Raw genomic sequence first — 13,309 nt, 5'->3', positions numbered from 1 at the left:
AATCACTCTTTTCAAACATCTGCAAAAGAAGTGAAGTACCTGCTAGGGTTCATTTGTGATGCATTAAAAGAATGAAAAATGTGTATTGCTATTTGCAATCCTTCTGCTAAAAACTCCCCATCCATGAAAGTTTAGTTAAGCCTTGTAGCTTTCCCCCTCACAGACCCTGATTTCTGACCAAAGGTGCCACCTGTATCTACTGTATGCCCATTAATTTAACATGGTCATAGTTTGAGATGATTCTCATATATCCACAACATAAAGCAAGTTTGGTTCAGCTTCAAACATGTAGGCCTACTGAAATCTGAGTATAAAGATGTGTGGTACCTACGTACATCAGTGTGAAGAATTTCAAAATTGCTAGCTGCTATCCATATAATAAAAAAGTCTACTTTTTTTTAGAGCATGTGAAAAAAATTAACTCCTGGAATAATATGGTTTAGGAAAAGCTCTTCAGCCTACCCATGCTCTGCGCAGACTCAACATTACCAGAAATACACATAAATAGGCTTATAATAACATAGATACATTAATGTAATAAAATAAAAGGCCAACTGCAATAGAATATTCCATAGGGATGACTGCTTTTATTGCAACATCTACTCAAATATAAAGCAGCACTGCCATCTGCTGGAATAAGAATGGAAGCAAATCCGGTTGATTTGTCAGACTTTGCACGGGCTTGTATTGTAGTCTTCATGTCATTGCGTGTTCGCATGGCTGTATCAAAAATAACATTGGCAAAGGATTACAAAATCTGACATCAAAAATAGGCCGTTACATTCACAAAGTATTTTCCATAAAATGTCACCACAATTCAGTCAAATGACCCAAACACAGACATGGAATGCAGGAGGTATTTATTAAACCCAATACATTTGCAAACACAAGAGAAATTGAATGGCAGTAGCAAGACTGTAACTTAGAATGTCCTTCTTGTTTTTTATGTCATATAAAAGCTCTACAAAAAATACATACAGTACATATATAACTGGCAGCAGCTCCACCAACATGCCAAAGAAGATATGAAAAAGAACCAAAAAGAAATCAGAACATGGCTTTGACACGAAAAAAGCCTTAGAAGAGATAACAAAACTAGACATCACTGATGCCGAAGGCATGAACAAACCAACCACACAAAAAACCCGTTTGGATTATTTCTGTACATTACAAACTATGTATATCTTGCTTAACCAAAGTCACTGCACACAACAATGCAACAATATCTGACATGGAGGGGGGGAAAGCCCACCAAGACAAAGTGCAATATATAGTGCCATATGCAGCTCCAGCATGCCCACAGGACAGGATTAAATTACCTCCAAATGTTCCAACATACTTGTTATATGCACTCCTCCAATATGCACACACTCACACACGCACACACGCACTCACTCATGTACGCCCGCACGCACACAGACACACAGTCAAGTAATTGGTCAAAACTAGTCACATAAAAATATAACTTATCAAAAATAGAAAAATAAGGACTTTTTTCTCCTCTATACAAATGAAAAAATAAAAGAGACATTATAATGTAATAATGAATCCCCTCTGTGTGGACACAGGACTTGTGCTGCTGGTTGAGGGTTTGATATGAAAAGCTTTGGGATAGCACAGCGAGAGCCAGCTCCACGGCTTCTCTGGTGCTTTAGACTACAGTTTGTTGCAGACGGCCTCGGCCTTGCTATTTTATTAGTCCAATCCTGAACAGAAGGGTCAGAGGGCAGCGGCTGGCACTTCTTTCAAAGGCCCCTCAAACACTTCCTTGGCCCTCTCCTCCTTGACTTCCTCCTTCTCATTCTCTTTCTCCTCCTCTTCCTCCTCGTCTTTGGTGGGAGCTATGTCGACGACATGTGACATATGGCTGCTGTTATCGGGGCTGGTGTGGTTCTGCATTTCCTGGTCAGTTGTGGCCAGGCCCAGGGGCTCATGGGAAGAGGTGCTCACCCCATTGGCCTGTGCTACGTCATCTGAACTGGAGATGGTTTCAACAGATGTGTGACAACCATCCTTTGAGGTGGAGATGGTTTCTGCAACAGCGTGACTACCAGCGTTTGAATCAGAGATGGTTTCTGCAGTGATGTGGGTGGCATCATTTGAAGTGGTTTCTGCGCCAGTGTGACTAGCATCATCTGAAGTGGAGATGGTTTCTACAGCAGGGTGGCTACCTACACCTAAAACATACACCAACAAAAAAAGACGGTTAATGGTTGGACTTCAAAGAAGAACACGACACCTTATACAGCAGGTTTCTGGTACCGGTGTAATTTCACTATGTAATTTGATGGCTGCCCTGTAAGGAACATTCATACCCTACATGTGAGACAAATAAGGATACATCTGGAATGTTCTAACATTCAATCTACCGATCTTGCATGTGTAATTTGATTTGACATCAAGCAAAATTTAAGAAAGCAGAGAATGTGCACACATCAGTGGCACAGGTGCTGGACATAACAAAATAACTGAAGTAAATAATAAATGTCCGCCATAACACAACTGGGAGCATTGACAGTGTTGAGGACATTTATTATTTACACCTTTGCATCTTTACGTCTTTCAGTAAAATATAGGCAGAGGAGTGATTGTATTGAATATAAAAGAATAATAACACGTAATTGACCAATCATAGGGTCTAAATAGGGCTTTAGCTGGGCTTGTGTAGCAGCAGGCTATGAGGTCCTTACCGTTATGAGTGCTGGTGTCCTCCTTCTCTGATTGGCTGGTGCTGCTGTTGGAGGTGGTGGGGGGAGGAGAGGGGGCATGACTGGACGGAGCACTCTCAGTCTCATCCAGCAGACGATCCATATAATCTCTGAACACACACAAGAACAACACTGATCACAATGCTATAGAGGCACACACACACTAAAAAAAAAACATAATTTTGCCAGTAGCCTATACCCTAACTATGTTTTAAAGTGTGTTTTTCCTATGAGTATAGACTTATGGGACACCTGTTATAAGCACATGCACCCAGATAGAAAACACCATTATTTCACAAACACCTGAAGAGTGAAAACATCAAAATCTGTGTAGTCATAAAATGATGCTGAACTGGTGCGTCAATGCACATGCGAAAAATTATAACATAATAGTTGTTGGATTTCGGGTATAAAAATCTGAATTAATTGTTGAGTGGCTGGGTAATGAAAAGTTAAACAATGTAGGGCTGGGACGATTAATGGACTAATCGTGACTAATCGAGTTTTCATAGTCGACTAATCGTTTAATTTAATTCAATGCTTTTTTACTTACTTAACTAATGCTTTCTTACTTTATTGAAACCTAAAATTGCCCAGCACGTATGAATTGGACGTTGTATCTCGGAGTAAATAAGCTACTATCATGATTTAAAGCTCATTGTGAGCTCAGGGACCTAATTTGAACGGTTTCTTTCTTTTTTCCCCAATTTCCTTGAAGATTAAAGTGCTAGAGTACTTGAAAAATTAATCGTTTGACTAATCGACTATTCGAAAAAAATAATTGATAGATTAATCGTGAGAAAAATAATCTTTTAGGACAGCCCTAAAACAATGTCTTCACACACAGTGCCCGGCATAACATTACATAAGTATACAGGCTGCAATGCTGGACTCAGTAAACAGAGGCATAAAGGGCCTACAGAGAGACAGGACTGTAGCACAAGGCAAACAATTGTTTACAAGCTTTACTGCAAGTCCCACAAGCAGCACGTCCTCTGGGACTGACAAAAACAAACAGTTCACACTGCTGTACTACTGCAATCCCACCACACAGGGGCCCTTTTCTCGAAAGCGTAGTTAGTTAGCAACTTATCAACAAGTTAGCAACTTAGTAGGTTGCCAATGGGAAATTGCATTACAACCGAGTAAGTTGCTAACTTGGTTAGCAACAGCCCTGTTGAGAAATGCAGGTTTCCTCAAAAAAACACAACACAGAACACACAAACAACATTTTTAGGTCTATTTTTCTGTCTATACAGACTGGCTATCTGTACAACAAGTCTGCCGAGATATCCTAAGACTCAGAGAAACTTACGTGATGCCGGGGTGAAGGCTGTATTTCCTTTTCCCAAGCCTGGTTTGCTGTGCAAAGAAATCATAACGCTCAGACTTCTTCCACATGTAATAAAAGGCCACACATTCTCCTACTGATCTAGTTCTCACCTGGAAAAATTTAATTCATCACAATAATTATCTAAAAGAGAGAACATTGTTATCATCACAACAGTCTTAAAATACCAACAATTTGATAATGTAAAACATTTCTGTACAGTTATATGTTAACATGGAGTAGTAGAAAATACAAAAATAAAAAGGCTCACCTTGCTGGCCTGTATTGAATGAAAATCCTTTCCATATACTTTGAGTCCCTGCTCAAAACCTCGACATTCATCCTCCGTCCATACTGAAATTTCCTCTGAAAGGTAGATGTTTGACTTTAGTAACTGTTTTGTGGCCATCTACAGCTATTAGAGCAACATACCAGAGAGGCCCAGGAGCAACATTTGAGGAGGTCAAGGAGGAAAAGTTGAAATTCACAGTGGATGCAAATTGTAATTTAAAAAATGATGAAGGACGACAGCTGAAGAACAAACTTCGAGAAGGAACACCACAAATGTTACACACTAAGCACTTTCATTCCCACTGGCTAGTCTAACATTAACAGCATAGTAACTCTATAAGTAGTGTTTATGTACTATGTACATAATAATAATAATAATATGTTAAATTTGGTATACAAAGTTGTGCCTCAATTTAAGACTGCCATGGCCTAGTGGTTAAGGAGGTGGTCTTAAGATCAGATGGTTGCAGGTTTGATTCCCACCCTTACTTCTCCCTACATCTCCATCCAAGGCGGAAGTGCCCTTGAGCAAGGCACCTAACATCACATTGCTCTGGGGACTGTAACCAATAACCTGTAAATATCTTTAAGTCGCTTGGGTTGAAAGCATTCGCTATGTGTAATGTAATGTAAGGCCTCATCTCTGTTAGTATGTAGAGTTTAAGCACAGACAGTGAAAAGAACCTAGAAAATACAGTATTTGGTTTAACCACAGATTTGTTGTAAATGGATACATAAATTCTGAATAAAAAACAAATATTGCATATAATAAAAAAAAGTAGAAAAATGAGAGATGAAATGACCAGGGACTTAAAATGACCACTGGTAACTTAATCATAAAAACCATTAACAAACACAAAGTAAGTACTCATACCTCGAGCCACTTTCACATTGAATCTCAGTCTTCTTAAGGCCTCCTCTCTGTTAAAGTTACACTTCACTAACTCATAAAGAGCCTGTAAAATAACAAGAAAACATGTGAATGACAAAACAAGTACAGTATTTATATCACTACTTTCGTAGCATGCAAAAAGCCTTGAAATTCTGGCAATGAAATGTTTGTCCTTAGACGTTTGCCTCCACTTGTTGCGTTACTTGAGGTGCTTACTTGCTCGTTATCTTTGATATGGCAGCCCTCTGGGATTGCATCCACTCCAGTCTCCAGTCCTGTGCGCTTGGAAGCCTCAGACAGAAACTCCACCACTTCATTCTCAGGAATCTCCTCTGGGTTCCACAACAGCTGATCATCATTCTCATACACTAATATTAGTGGAGAGGGGGGAAAGAGAGAGAGAGGGTATTGATACACACTAAACAGACATCAATAACTTGTAAGTGAACAGAAGAAAGTCATCACTTACCTTTTTCGTTTTCTTTGTATTTGCAGAGTCCTGCTGGCGTGTCCGCCTGGTACATGGATCCAACCATGATATCCTGTACACACAAGATGCAAAGATGCAATCTCATTCACAGTTTTCTACAGAGCATAGTCTTTCCCTATAAGGCACCGATAAGCTGTGTGTAAGTAGTCTGGTTCTCACCAACGTGCGTGTGTGTACACAAACTACCGTCTGGTAGCAAGCTTTTTGTGATGCTTTTCTCGAGTCAGAAAATAATTGGTGCATTTAGTCACCACCAACAAATTCCTCCAAAAACGTTTTACGTTCATCTCTTAAGAATCAATATAGGCTATAATCTGTCCTGTGACTCATCAATGCGAGCTGCCGTTGATATTTAAGCGATAAATGCTCAGTTTATTTTCGACTCGAGGGCATGTTAATGGCAGTGCTACCAGACGGTAGCGTGTGTAGCTTTGCTCCACCAGGGGGCACCGTCGGTGAGAACCAGGCGAGTGCGTAAGCACTCTGGGGTCAGCTCTATGTTCCCAAAGCCGATTGGTCCCACAGCTTATTCCTGCTGCTCCATGTTTCCAGATTTGAAAGAAATTATTCAAAAATAGGCCCACAACTACATGTTCCCACATTTCTGAGTAAACTAAGAGAATGTGCCTTTCTCCCCTGCTATGGAACATAGAAAATGGGAACATGGAGCAGCAGGAATATCCTGTGGGACCAATGGCTTTAAAAATGAATGTTAAACGTCTTAGTGATGTGGGACCAATGGGCTGTGGCAACATAGACACGCTCCAAAGCACTCTTACCTTCTTCCAGTCCTCTGAAGGAATGTAGTCCTCATCTTCATCAGACTCATCTTCACCATCGTTGCCTTCAAATCAAAACAAAATGAATACAAACTCACACATTACACCAGTGGGGGGAAAAAACATTTTAAGAAGTAATTCTGTACAAAATATGGCTGGAAGACGGCACATAATGAGTTCTTGTATATAAGTCAGTGGTTCTTATGGTGCTATACCTTCAAAGTAATTGCTTGGTCTTGGTCGCATAAGTTCTGCCGTGCGTCTCCGTGAAGGCCTCTCTTCACCTGATGACTGGCCATCCTCCTCCGGCCCAAAGGGGTCTTTCACCGGCTCATCCTGACAAAACCACAGCTTACTTAAACGTGCACTGTGTAAGATTGTGGCCAAAGTAGGTATTGTAACTACGCTGCTCATTAAAACTGTGCTGCCTATGGCCAAATTTGATAATTTCATGAATATTAATGAATAAAAAAACAATATTTACTAGTATGACCAAAGAACGGTAAGTTTTGCAGCTAAAATTGCCTATTTCCGGAAATTCAAAATGTCAGACCATGGAAAACATCCCCCTTGTCATGCATGTAAAGTGCAATTTTCCCAATCATAATGAAGAATGTATGGAATAGCGGACGACGAGGTGTCCCAATATCAAGGGAAATAATAGAAGAGGCGAAGCGTTCTAAACAGCCAGACAGCGCAGCCGAAGGGCTGTTCGCTTCGCCAAGTCCATTTTCCCTTGATATCGGGACACCTCGAAGGCCGCTATTACGCTTATAACCCAGTTACCAGAATTTAAGTATTAATTTATTAATATGTTGATCTAAGGCTTCGTGAGAAGGTAGATTCACCACTGCGCTTGGTACGTTGCTATGGGAATCACTTCCTAATCTAGTGAGACGCGCCTCTATCGGAGACATGTAAAGACGCGCACAGAATGTTGGGGTGACTTGACAACCAAATGCGATAGAATTGACGACTGGGTTTTTGACTTGACAACCAGATGCGATAGAATTAGTAACGGGGTCTTGACTAGACAACCAGATGCGATAGAACTAACGACGCGGTCTTGACTTGACAACCAGATGCGATAGAACTAGTATAGTAACGGCACTTCGCCAGAAAGTTTAAAAGAAGTAACTTGGACGCCCGCACGCCCGCATGACATCATAGGTGTCCTGCTACTGGGGAATAAAGGACACCTGCTCAGCCAATCAGAAGACGTTCCGTCTGCTCACTGGGTGATAATAGAAATTAATGATGGTGGTATTTGTTTAAAAAGGTAACATTTGGGAATGAACAGCGTGAATTCTGAAAATGAATTACTAAAAATATTACACAGTGCACCTTTAAAAAATGTAACATCATATCTCACCTTTCCATCACACAGGAACACACTTCCATCAGTATATTAGGATCAACTGGCTGAGTAACTGACTGTGTATCAGGGAGTTAAGTGTGCTTGTGTAAGTAAAGAAATCGCTAAAAGTGCCCGCACCAACTTTGATGTCGTATAACTCCTGAATGACTAAAGCTAGGACTACGAAACTTTGTGACTTTTCCTAACATGAAGTTGGCTACAGTGTGATACCAAAAGATTAGGTTTATCATTTTTGTTGTTGCCATGGCAACGGTTTTCTGACAGGTACGCCTGACCAAAAATCACTGATCTAAGTCTCATCATCATTACTTTTCATATATATTTTTTACATTTTCATTAGCATCAGACACCCTTGTGAACATTTGAAGTGGTCTGATGCACATAATAACCAAAATTGATGAGCATTACCCAAGTTAGATGGAAAATACATTAAGGTGACATTTTGGGCAATAAAATCAGGAAATGACGTCATAATGATGTCATAATATTCAATAATGACATCAAACTGATGTCATTCATATATCTTTGGCTGAAGATCATCCCCTCCAAGTTTGGTGGTCATACGCCATTCGGTTCCTAAGTTATGAGAGCCCCACCCAACCCCCCACCCCCGGTCCCAGGATTGCCAAAAAAGCCCGGTCTGGATAGGGTTAAGGATTTCTGTGACCCCTCAAGTTCCTTTCCTTTTCCCTTCACGAGTCAAGGTGACTATTAACCATGATCAGGAAATTGGTCAATTGCAATGTGGAAGGTTGCAGGATTTAGATCCTGAGATGATGGAATCAGATAACAGAGATCAAAACAAGAGCAACTAGAGATGGCAACCTGAGGACTATTCCAGCGATGGCGTTACCCCAAATCCAAATTCAAGTCGCTAAACTGCGCTATTTTTGAAATGTACTTTTGCCCCTTGCCAATGCCTATGATGATGTGTGTTTGGTGCCACCCTCAGGCAAAGCAAAACATAGCAGGCACACACACAAACAATCAGAATAGCAGACAGGGTCATGGGGTGCCTAAGTCACGGCGCCGGACCATGGGTCACAACCTGCTAAAAATTGTAATGGAAGTGAATGGGGAAAGTCGAGTTAAATTCTGGTTCCGTTTGACAGGTGCTCTGGATTTCACATATGATAGCAGTGAATTTGAAAGACTAGTATTAGTAGGGTTGGAAAGGGGGGTCCACGCGCACCCCCCGGCTTTTTTNATCTTTAAAGTGTCTACTTTAAGAATCTGACAGGTGCCAAGCTGAAATAATGTCCCTTGGCCTTCATTTTTAACCATTTAATGCACCTGACAGGAATCCAACAGATTGAAAAAATGACAGAGAATAAGTCATAACTTTTGAAGTATACTACATACAGAGACAAATTAACACATTTTCCCACACAATATTAACCTACCCTACTAGTATTGGTGTCGGAAGACCACTCATTTTCAACAGGCAAGAAAAGTTATTTTAGCTTTTGTACAAGACTAGGTAATTAAGACTACAACGTGGGCCTCACATATTTGACGTGAAACAAGGCTGAAGTCGAGTAGCCAGCCCTACCGCTGCAACTTGGCTAAAGTGACTGCCCGTCATACATGCGACTTCTCTCGTGTCATCCGAACAATTCTGTATTTTTGCAAGCACACAACTCATTAATCGTTTGACAAGTGAAGTCGACAGTCACATCAGTGGTTATCATCAGTTTTGAGATACAGCATATGTGTGCTCTAGGGGGAAAGGTGAGGTGGACCGGAAAACAGGTTTGATCTGTCTTAAGATCACCGTCAAAATGTTTGACTTCTCAGGCCACATGAGCCGTTTGGAAGGGGAAGAGACTTAAGCACTCCATTGGAAGACCTTGTCCAACTCCGTCCATGGTGTCAAGCAACAGATTGTTTTGTATTCATTAACATACTAGTAACTATTGTATAACAGAGCACAAACGTAACGTAATTTCATTTTCCTTGTATGTCTGTGCATATGAAGAAAGTGACAATAAAAGCTGACTTGACTTGACTTGAAACAGAGGACAAGACGACGTACCTTGGACTTTTTTCTGGCATCACTTTCTGTCTCCTCCATGGACTCTTCGTCCTCCATTTCCCCATCGTCCTCCTCCTCCTCTTCCTCCTCATCCTCCTGCCCAGCTTGGCCACCATAGCCATATATGCTCAGGAGCTCTTCAATAGGCATCTCACCCTCCTAATACAGGGGAAGAGGTGGAGTTGTGGGACTTCATGAGCATGCCATGGTCTCTGCTATCTATATTTTGGGTATGTCTGTAAACCAAGCACATACTTAATCAGAGCTTAGCCTTTGGAACTGTATGTTATTTCCAACTGAGTGTGTGAAATGCTTGCTTTGAACGATAGTGCGGTATTCCCTTTTCAGGGCATCAGTATGGATTTACAAACACAACATTTGTCACACTCTGCAGAACACTGGACATGACCAGATCCTCCAGGTCGTGCAATTGATGAAAAATATATGCTACTCTGCACAGTGGTACAACTGACAGGCATATCTGCTGTACATACGCATTTCCTATGATATGGCATACTTACATACCGATACACTCTCTCAATTTCTGTAAAATGAGCATCAATATTGACTCAATATCCAATATTGGGCTCTACCTCTGTGAAATTACTCATCCCAGTCCTGGCATTTTAATTCACATACCCTTCTGGGATCGATTACATAATGTCCCGTCATTACATTACACTTAGCTAAAGTTTTTATCAGGGCTTTAAACCGTTATTTTTTTCCAAACGTTCCGTTCCAAACAGAAACAGAATTATAACGTTTCCGGTTCTGAGTTCCACCGATAAATTGACGTTCCCGAACCGGTTAGAACCAAAAAATATTGTTCCCGGAACGGTTAATTTCGTTCCTGTCAGCTGATTACTCACCATAGGCCTAACTGACGTTAACCAAGAAAGACGGAAGTGCAAATGAGTCAACCTATATTCCAAACTGTTTATTCAAGCGGATGAAAAGAATATCATCCAGAATTTTGTCATTCAGGGACGACCTAAACGGAGAAGCAGGGAATAAACCTCAATGATGAAAATGTGCGCTCCACGCTGACTTGGGTCACGGGGAGCACTATGATGGACATTGTGAGTTTGAGCATATTTGAAGCGGCCATGGATGCCCAATAACGCCGAACATTGTTGGTGTGCTTTACACACGCTTCCCTGCAATGTCTTACAATAATGCAACGCAAACTCTGTCCTTTTGTATGACAGTGGTTTCTCTTAAGATGTGGAGTGAAGATTTTGTAATCCACAGCTCTCTCTCCATTCAGTCAGAGAATGTCTGATGTCACACAGGACGTGAACCTCAGCTGTCATGGTAAGGTGCGCAGGAAAATAATGACCTTTTTTTTTAGTTTGAGGAACGGTATTAACCGGTATTAACCGGTTACCATTATTTTTAAATAAGTGATCCTGTTCCAGAACATAAAAAATAATAACGTTTCCGGTTTCGTTTCTGTTCCCTGTAAAATACAGAAAGTTCCTGGTTTTCGTTTTCGTTCCTTGAACCGGTTCGAAGCCCTGGTTTTTATCCAAAGCGACTTACAGTTACTTACAGTAAAGGGTATTGGTTACAGTCCCTGCAGCAATGTGGAGTTAGGTGCCTTGATCAAGGGCAATTCAGCCATGGATAGAGGCATAGGGAGGACAGGTGAGGGTAAGATTCAAAACTGCAACCCTCCTTGATGATCTTAAGTCCCCCTCCCTAACCACTATGCCACGGCTGCCCCAGGCTATGGGACAGGGTCTGCCAGCCTCTCCACAGCACTCACCCTGGCGAGGTCGTCTATCTCTGCGGTGAAGTTGGTCTCCCCCTCCAGCATCTCCTCTTCCTCCAGGGTGCGCTCGTCGTCGTAGTCGTGGATGAGCATCTCGGCGGTCGGGTCGAAGTCTTGGTCATCTGATCCTGCACCACCACCACTACCACCACCTCCAACATTACCACTAGCAGCAGCTCCACCTGCGCCACCGGCTCCTTCTCCTGATGTTCACAAACACAATTCTTACTCACCAACTTGCATCCCTCCTATCACTCAATGATGGGTTTACAGCCAAAGATATCTTTTACATAATATCTCTACCTGTATTCGCTCTGTTATAGTCCCTGTTACATACCTTGCTGCCATCCATCGCCTTCAAACCTTTCATGCTTCGACTCGCATGCATATTAAAACAACACTGATGAATAGTAGAGGCTGGAGCACACTGCAGCTTAGTTTTTCGGACTCTACTTTTCAGTGATGTTTGTCCCACTGTGGTGCACCTGCACGCTGGGGGATGATGAGTAGAGTCCCAATTCTACTGCATATTAAAACAAGTTAGCTGCCAGGTACTCATCTTAGTAGTTTACTTCCCTATGAGGTAGAACTAGGCTGCTCCTTTCTGTTGTCTGATAGGGGATGTACTTTTAAAAGTTTATGTGGGTTACATTTCAAAGTCAAAGTTAAGTCAGTGTTTGTTATATTCATACCTAGGCCTACTCATTGCTACTGTTATTAAGTTCACTTGAGAATTTAACCAGGTCATAGTATACCATACTTATGGTAGGCCTAGCAATATGCAATATTATTTCTGTTCTTCATTATTTTAGAAAACTTACCAGGTGGACTGCTTGAGCTGCCCAGTGAGGCCTGCAAATGAAGTGTGTTGTCATTAGGCCTACTAGAATTCATGTATGGTCCAAACAAAGAGGGGCTGGTACACCTAATTTAATGTGCGAAATTTCAATCAAATGTTTCATTGTTTATCTACAACCACGTGAATGTCGAATTTAGGCTACCTGGAACAGGCAACTTGTGCGGTGAACAGCTCATATAAGTTTGGATTATTAACAACACAAACACTTGTCTGTTAGTTAGGCTATGACGACAATAAAGGGTGGATTTCTTGGATTTACATTGTCCACGTTTTCACCACCGTTATCAAACGTGGGATAATCATATGTTTACCACTGATGAGTCTTTGACCAGGGAAAGTTAAAGATACTTGCCCTTTATAAACTTTACTACCAGAGTGGCGGGTGTTTTCTCCTCAGCATCACGCAACAAGTTCTAACATCAGTTCTAACACCCAATGGCTATTTCACTGGTTTTTCAATACTCTGCACTACAAAGCTGCTCAAGAGTAATACAAAAGTAACGCCGCAATACATTTGTAAAAGCTTGGATACATTGTATTGCTACATTTGTTTCTTTCATTTGTAAACGTTCTAAAGAGGACTTCTTACCTCCGCCATATTCCTTATGTTGTGCTAGCAAAGACAAGGCGAAAGACCCGGATGAATGGTCTCGTTCGCATTTGAACCGCGTATTGGAAGGAAATGGCTCACTACTGCCTCCACTCGACACACCAGTAAACTCAACAACCTAGCCTTGAGATCAACAAAAGAATCCATTGATACAGTATGTACT

General features: G+C 41.3%; 1 protein-coding gene across 2 annotated transcripts; it reads right to left on the bottom strand.

The window, feature by feature from the left end:
• Positions 1-843: 843 nt before the first annotated feature.
• mier1a (mesoderm induction early response 1a, transcriptional regulator) lies at positions 844-13,209 on the bottom strand. Of its 2 annotated transcripts, none has more exons than XM_063201190.1 (13): positions 13,126-13,209; positions 12,499-12,529; positions 11,672-11,880; positions 9,904-10,062; positions 6,706-6,826; positions 6,491-6,555; positions 5,691-5,763; positions 5,438-5,589; positions 5,204-5,285; positions 4,310-4,404; positions 4,024-4,151; positions 2,691-2,818; positions 844-2,177 (listed from the first exon to the last, which is right to left on the bottom strand). In XM_063201190.1, the coding sequence occupies exons 1-13, from the start codon at positions 13,132-13,134 to the stop codon at positions 1,720-1,722; spliced, it is 1,710 nt and encodes a 569-aa protein (XP_063057260.1). In that variant the 5' UTR covers positions 13,135-13,209; the 3' UTR covers positions 844-1,719. The 2 variants fall into 2 exon arrangements, with proteins under 2 accessions (XP_063057260.1, XP_063057261.1); XM_063201191.1 differs by having other exon boundaries at positions 4,024-4,070.
• Positions 13,210-13,309: the final 100 nt, after the last annotated feature.

This window comes from Engraulis encrasicolus, chromosome 6 (genome assembly GCF_034702125.1).
Source record: "Engraulis encrasicolus isolate BLACKSEA-1 chromosome 6, IST_EnEncr_1.0, whole genome shotgun sequence".
NCBI lineage: Eukaryota > Metazoa > Chordata > Actinopteri > Clupeiformes > Engraulidae > Engraulis > Engraulis encrasicolus.
Note: the sequence above shows the minus strand (reverse complement) of the source record. Positions and strands in the feature narration are given on the sequence as shown.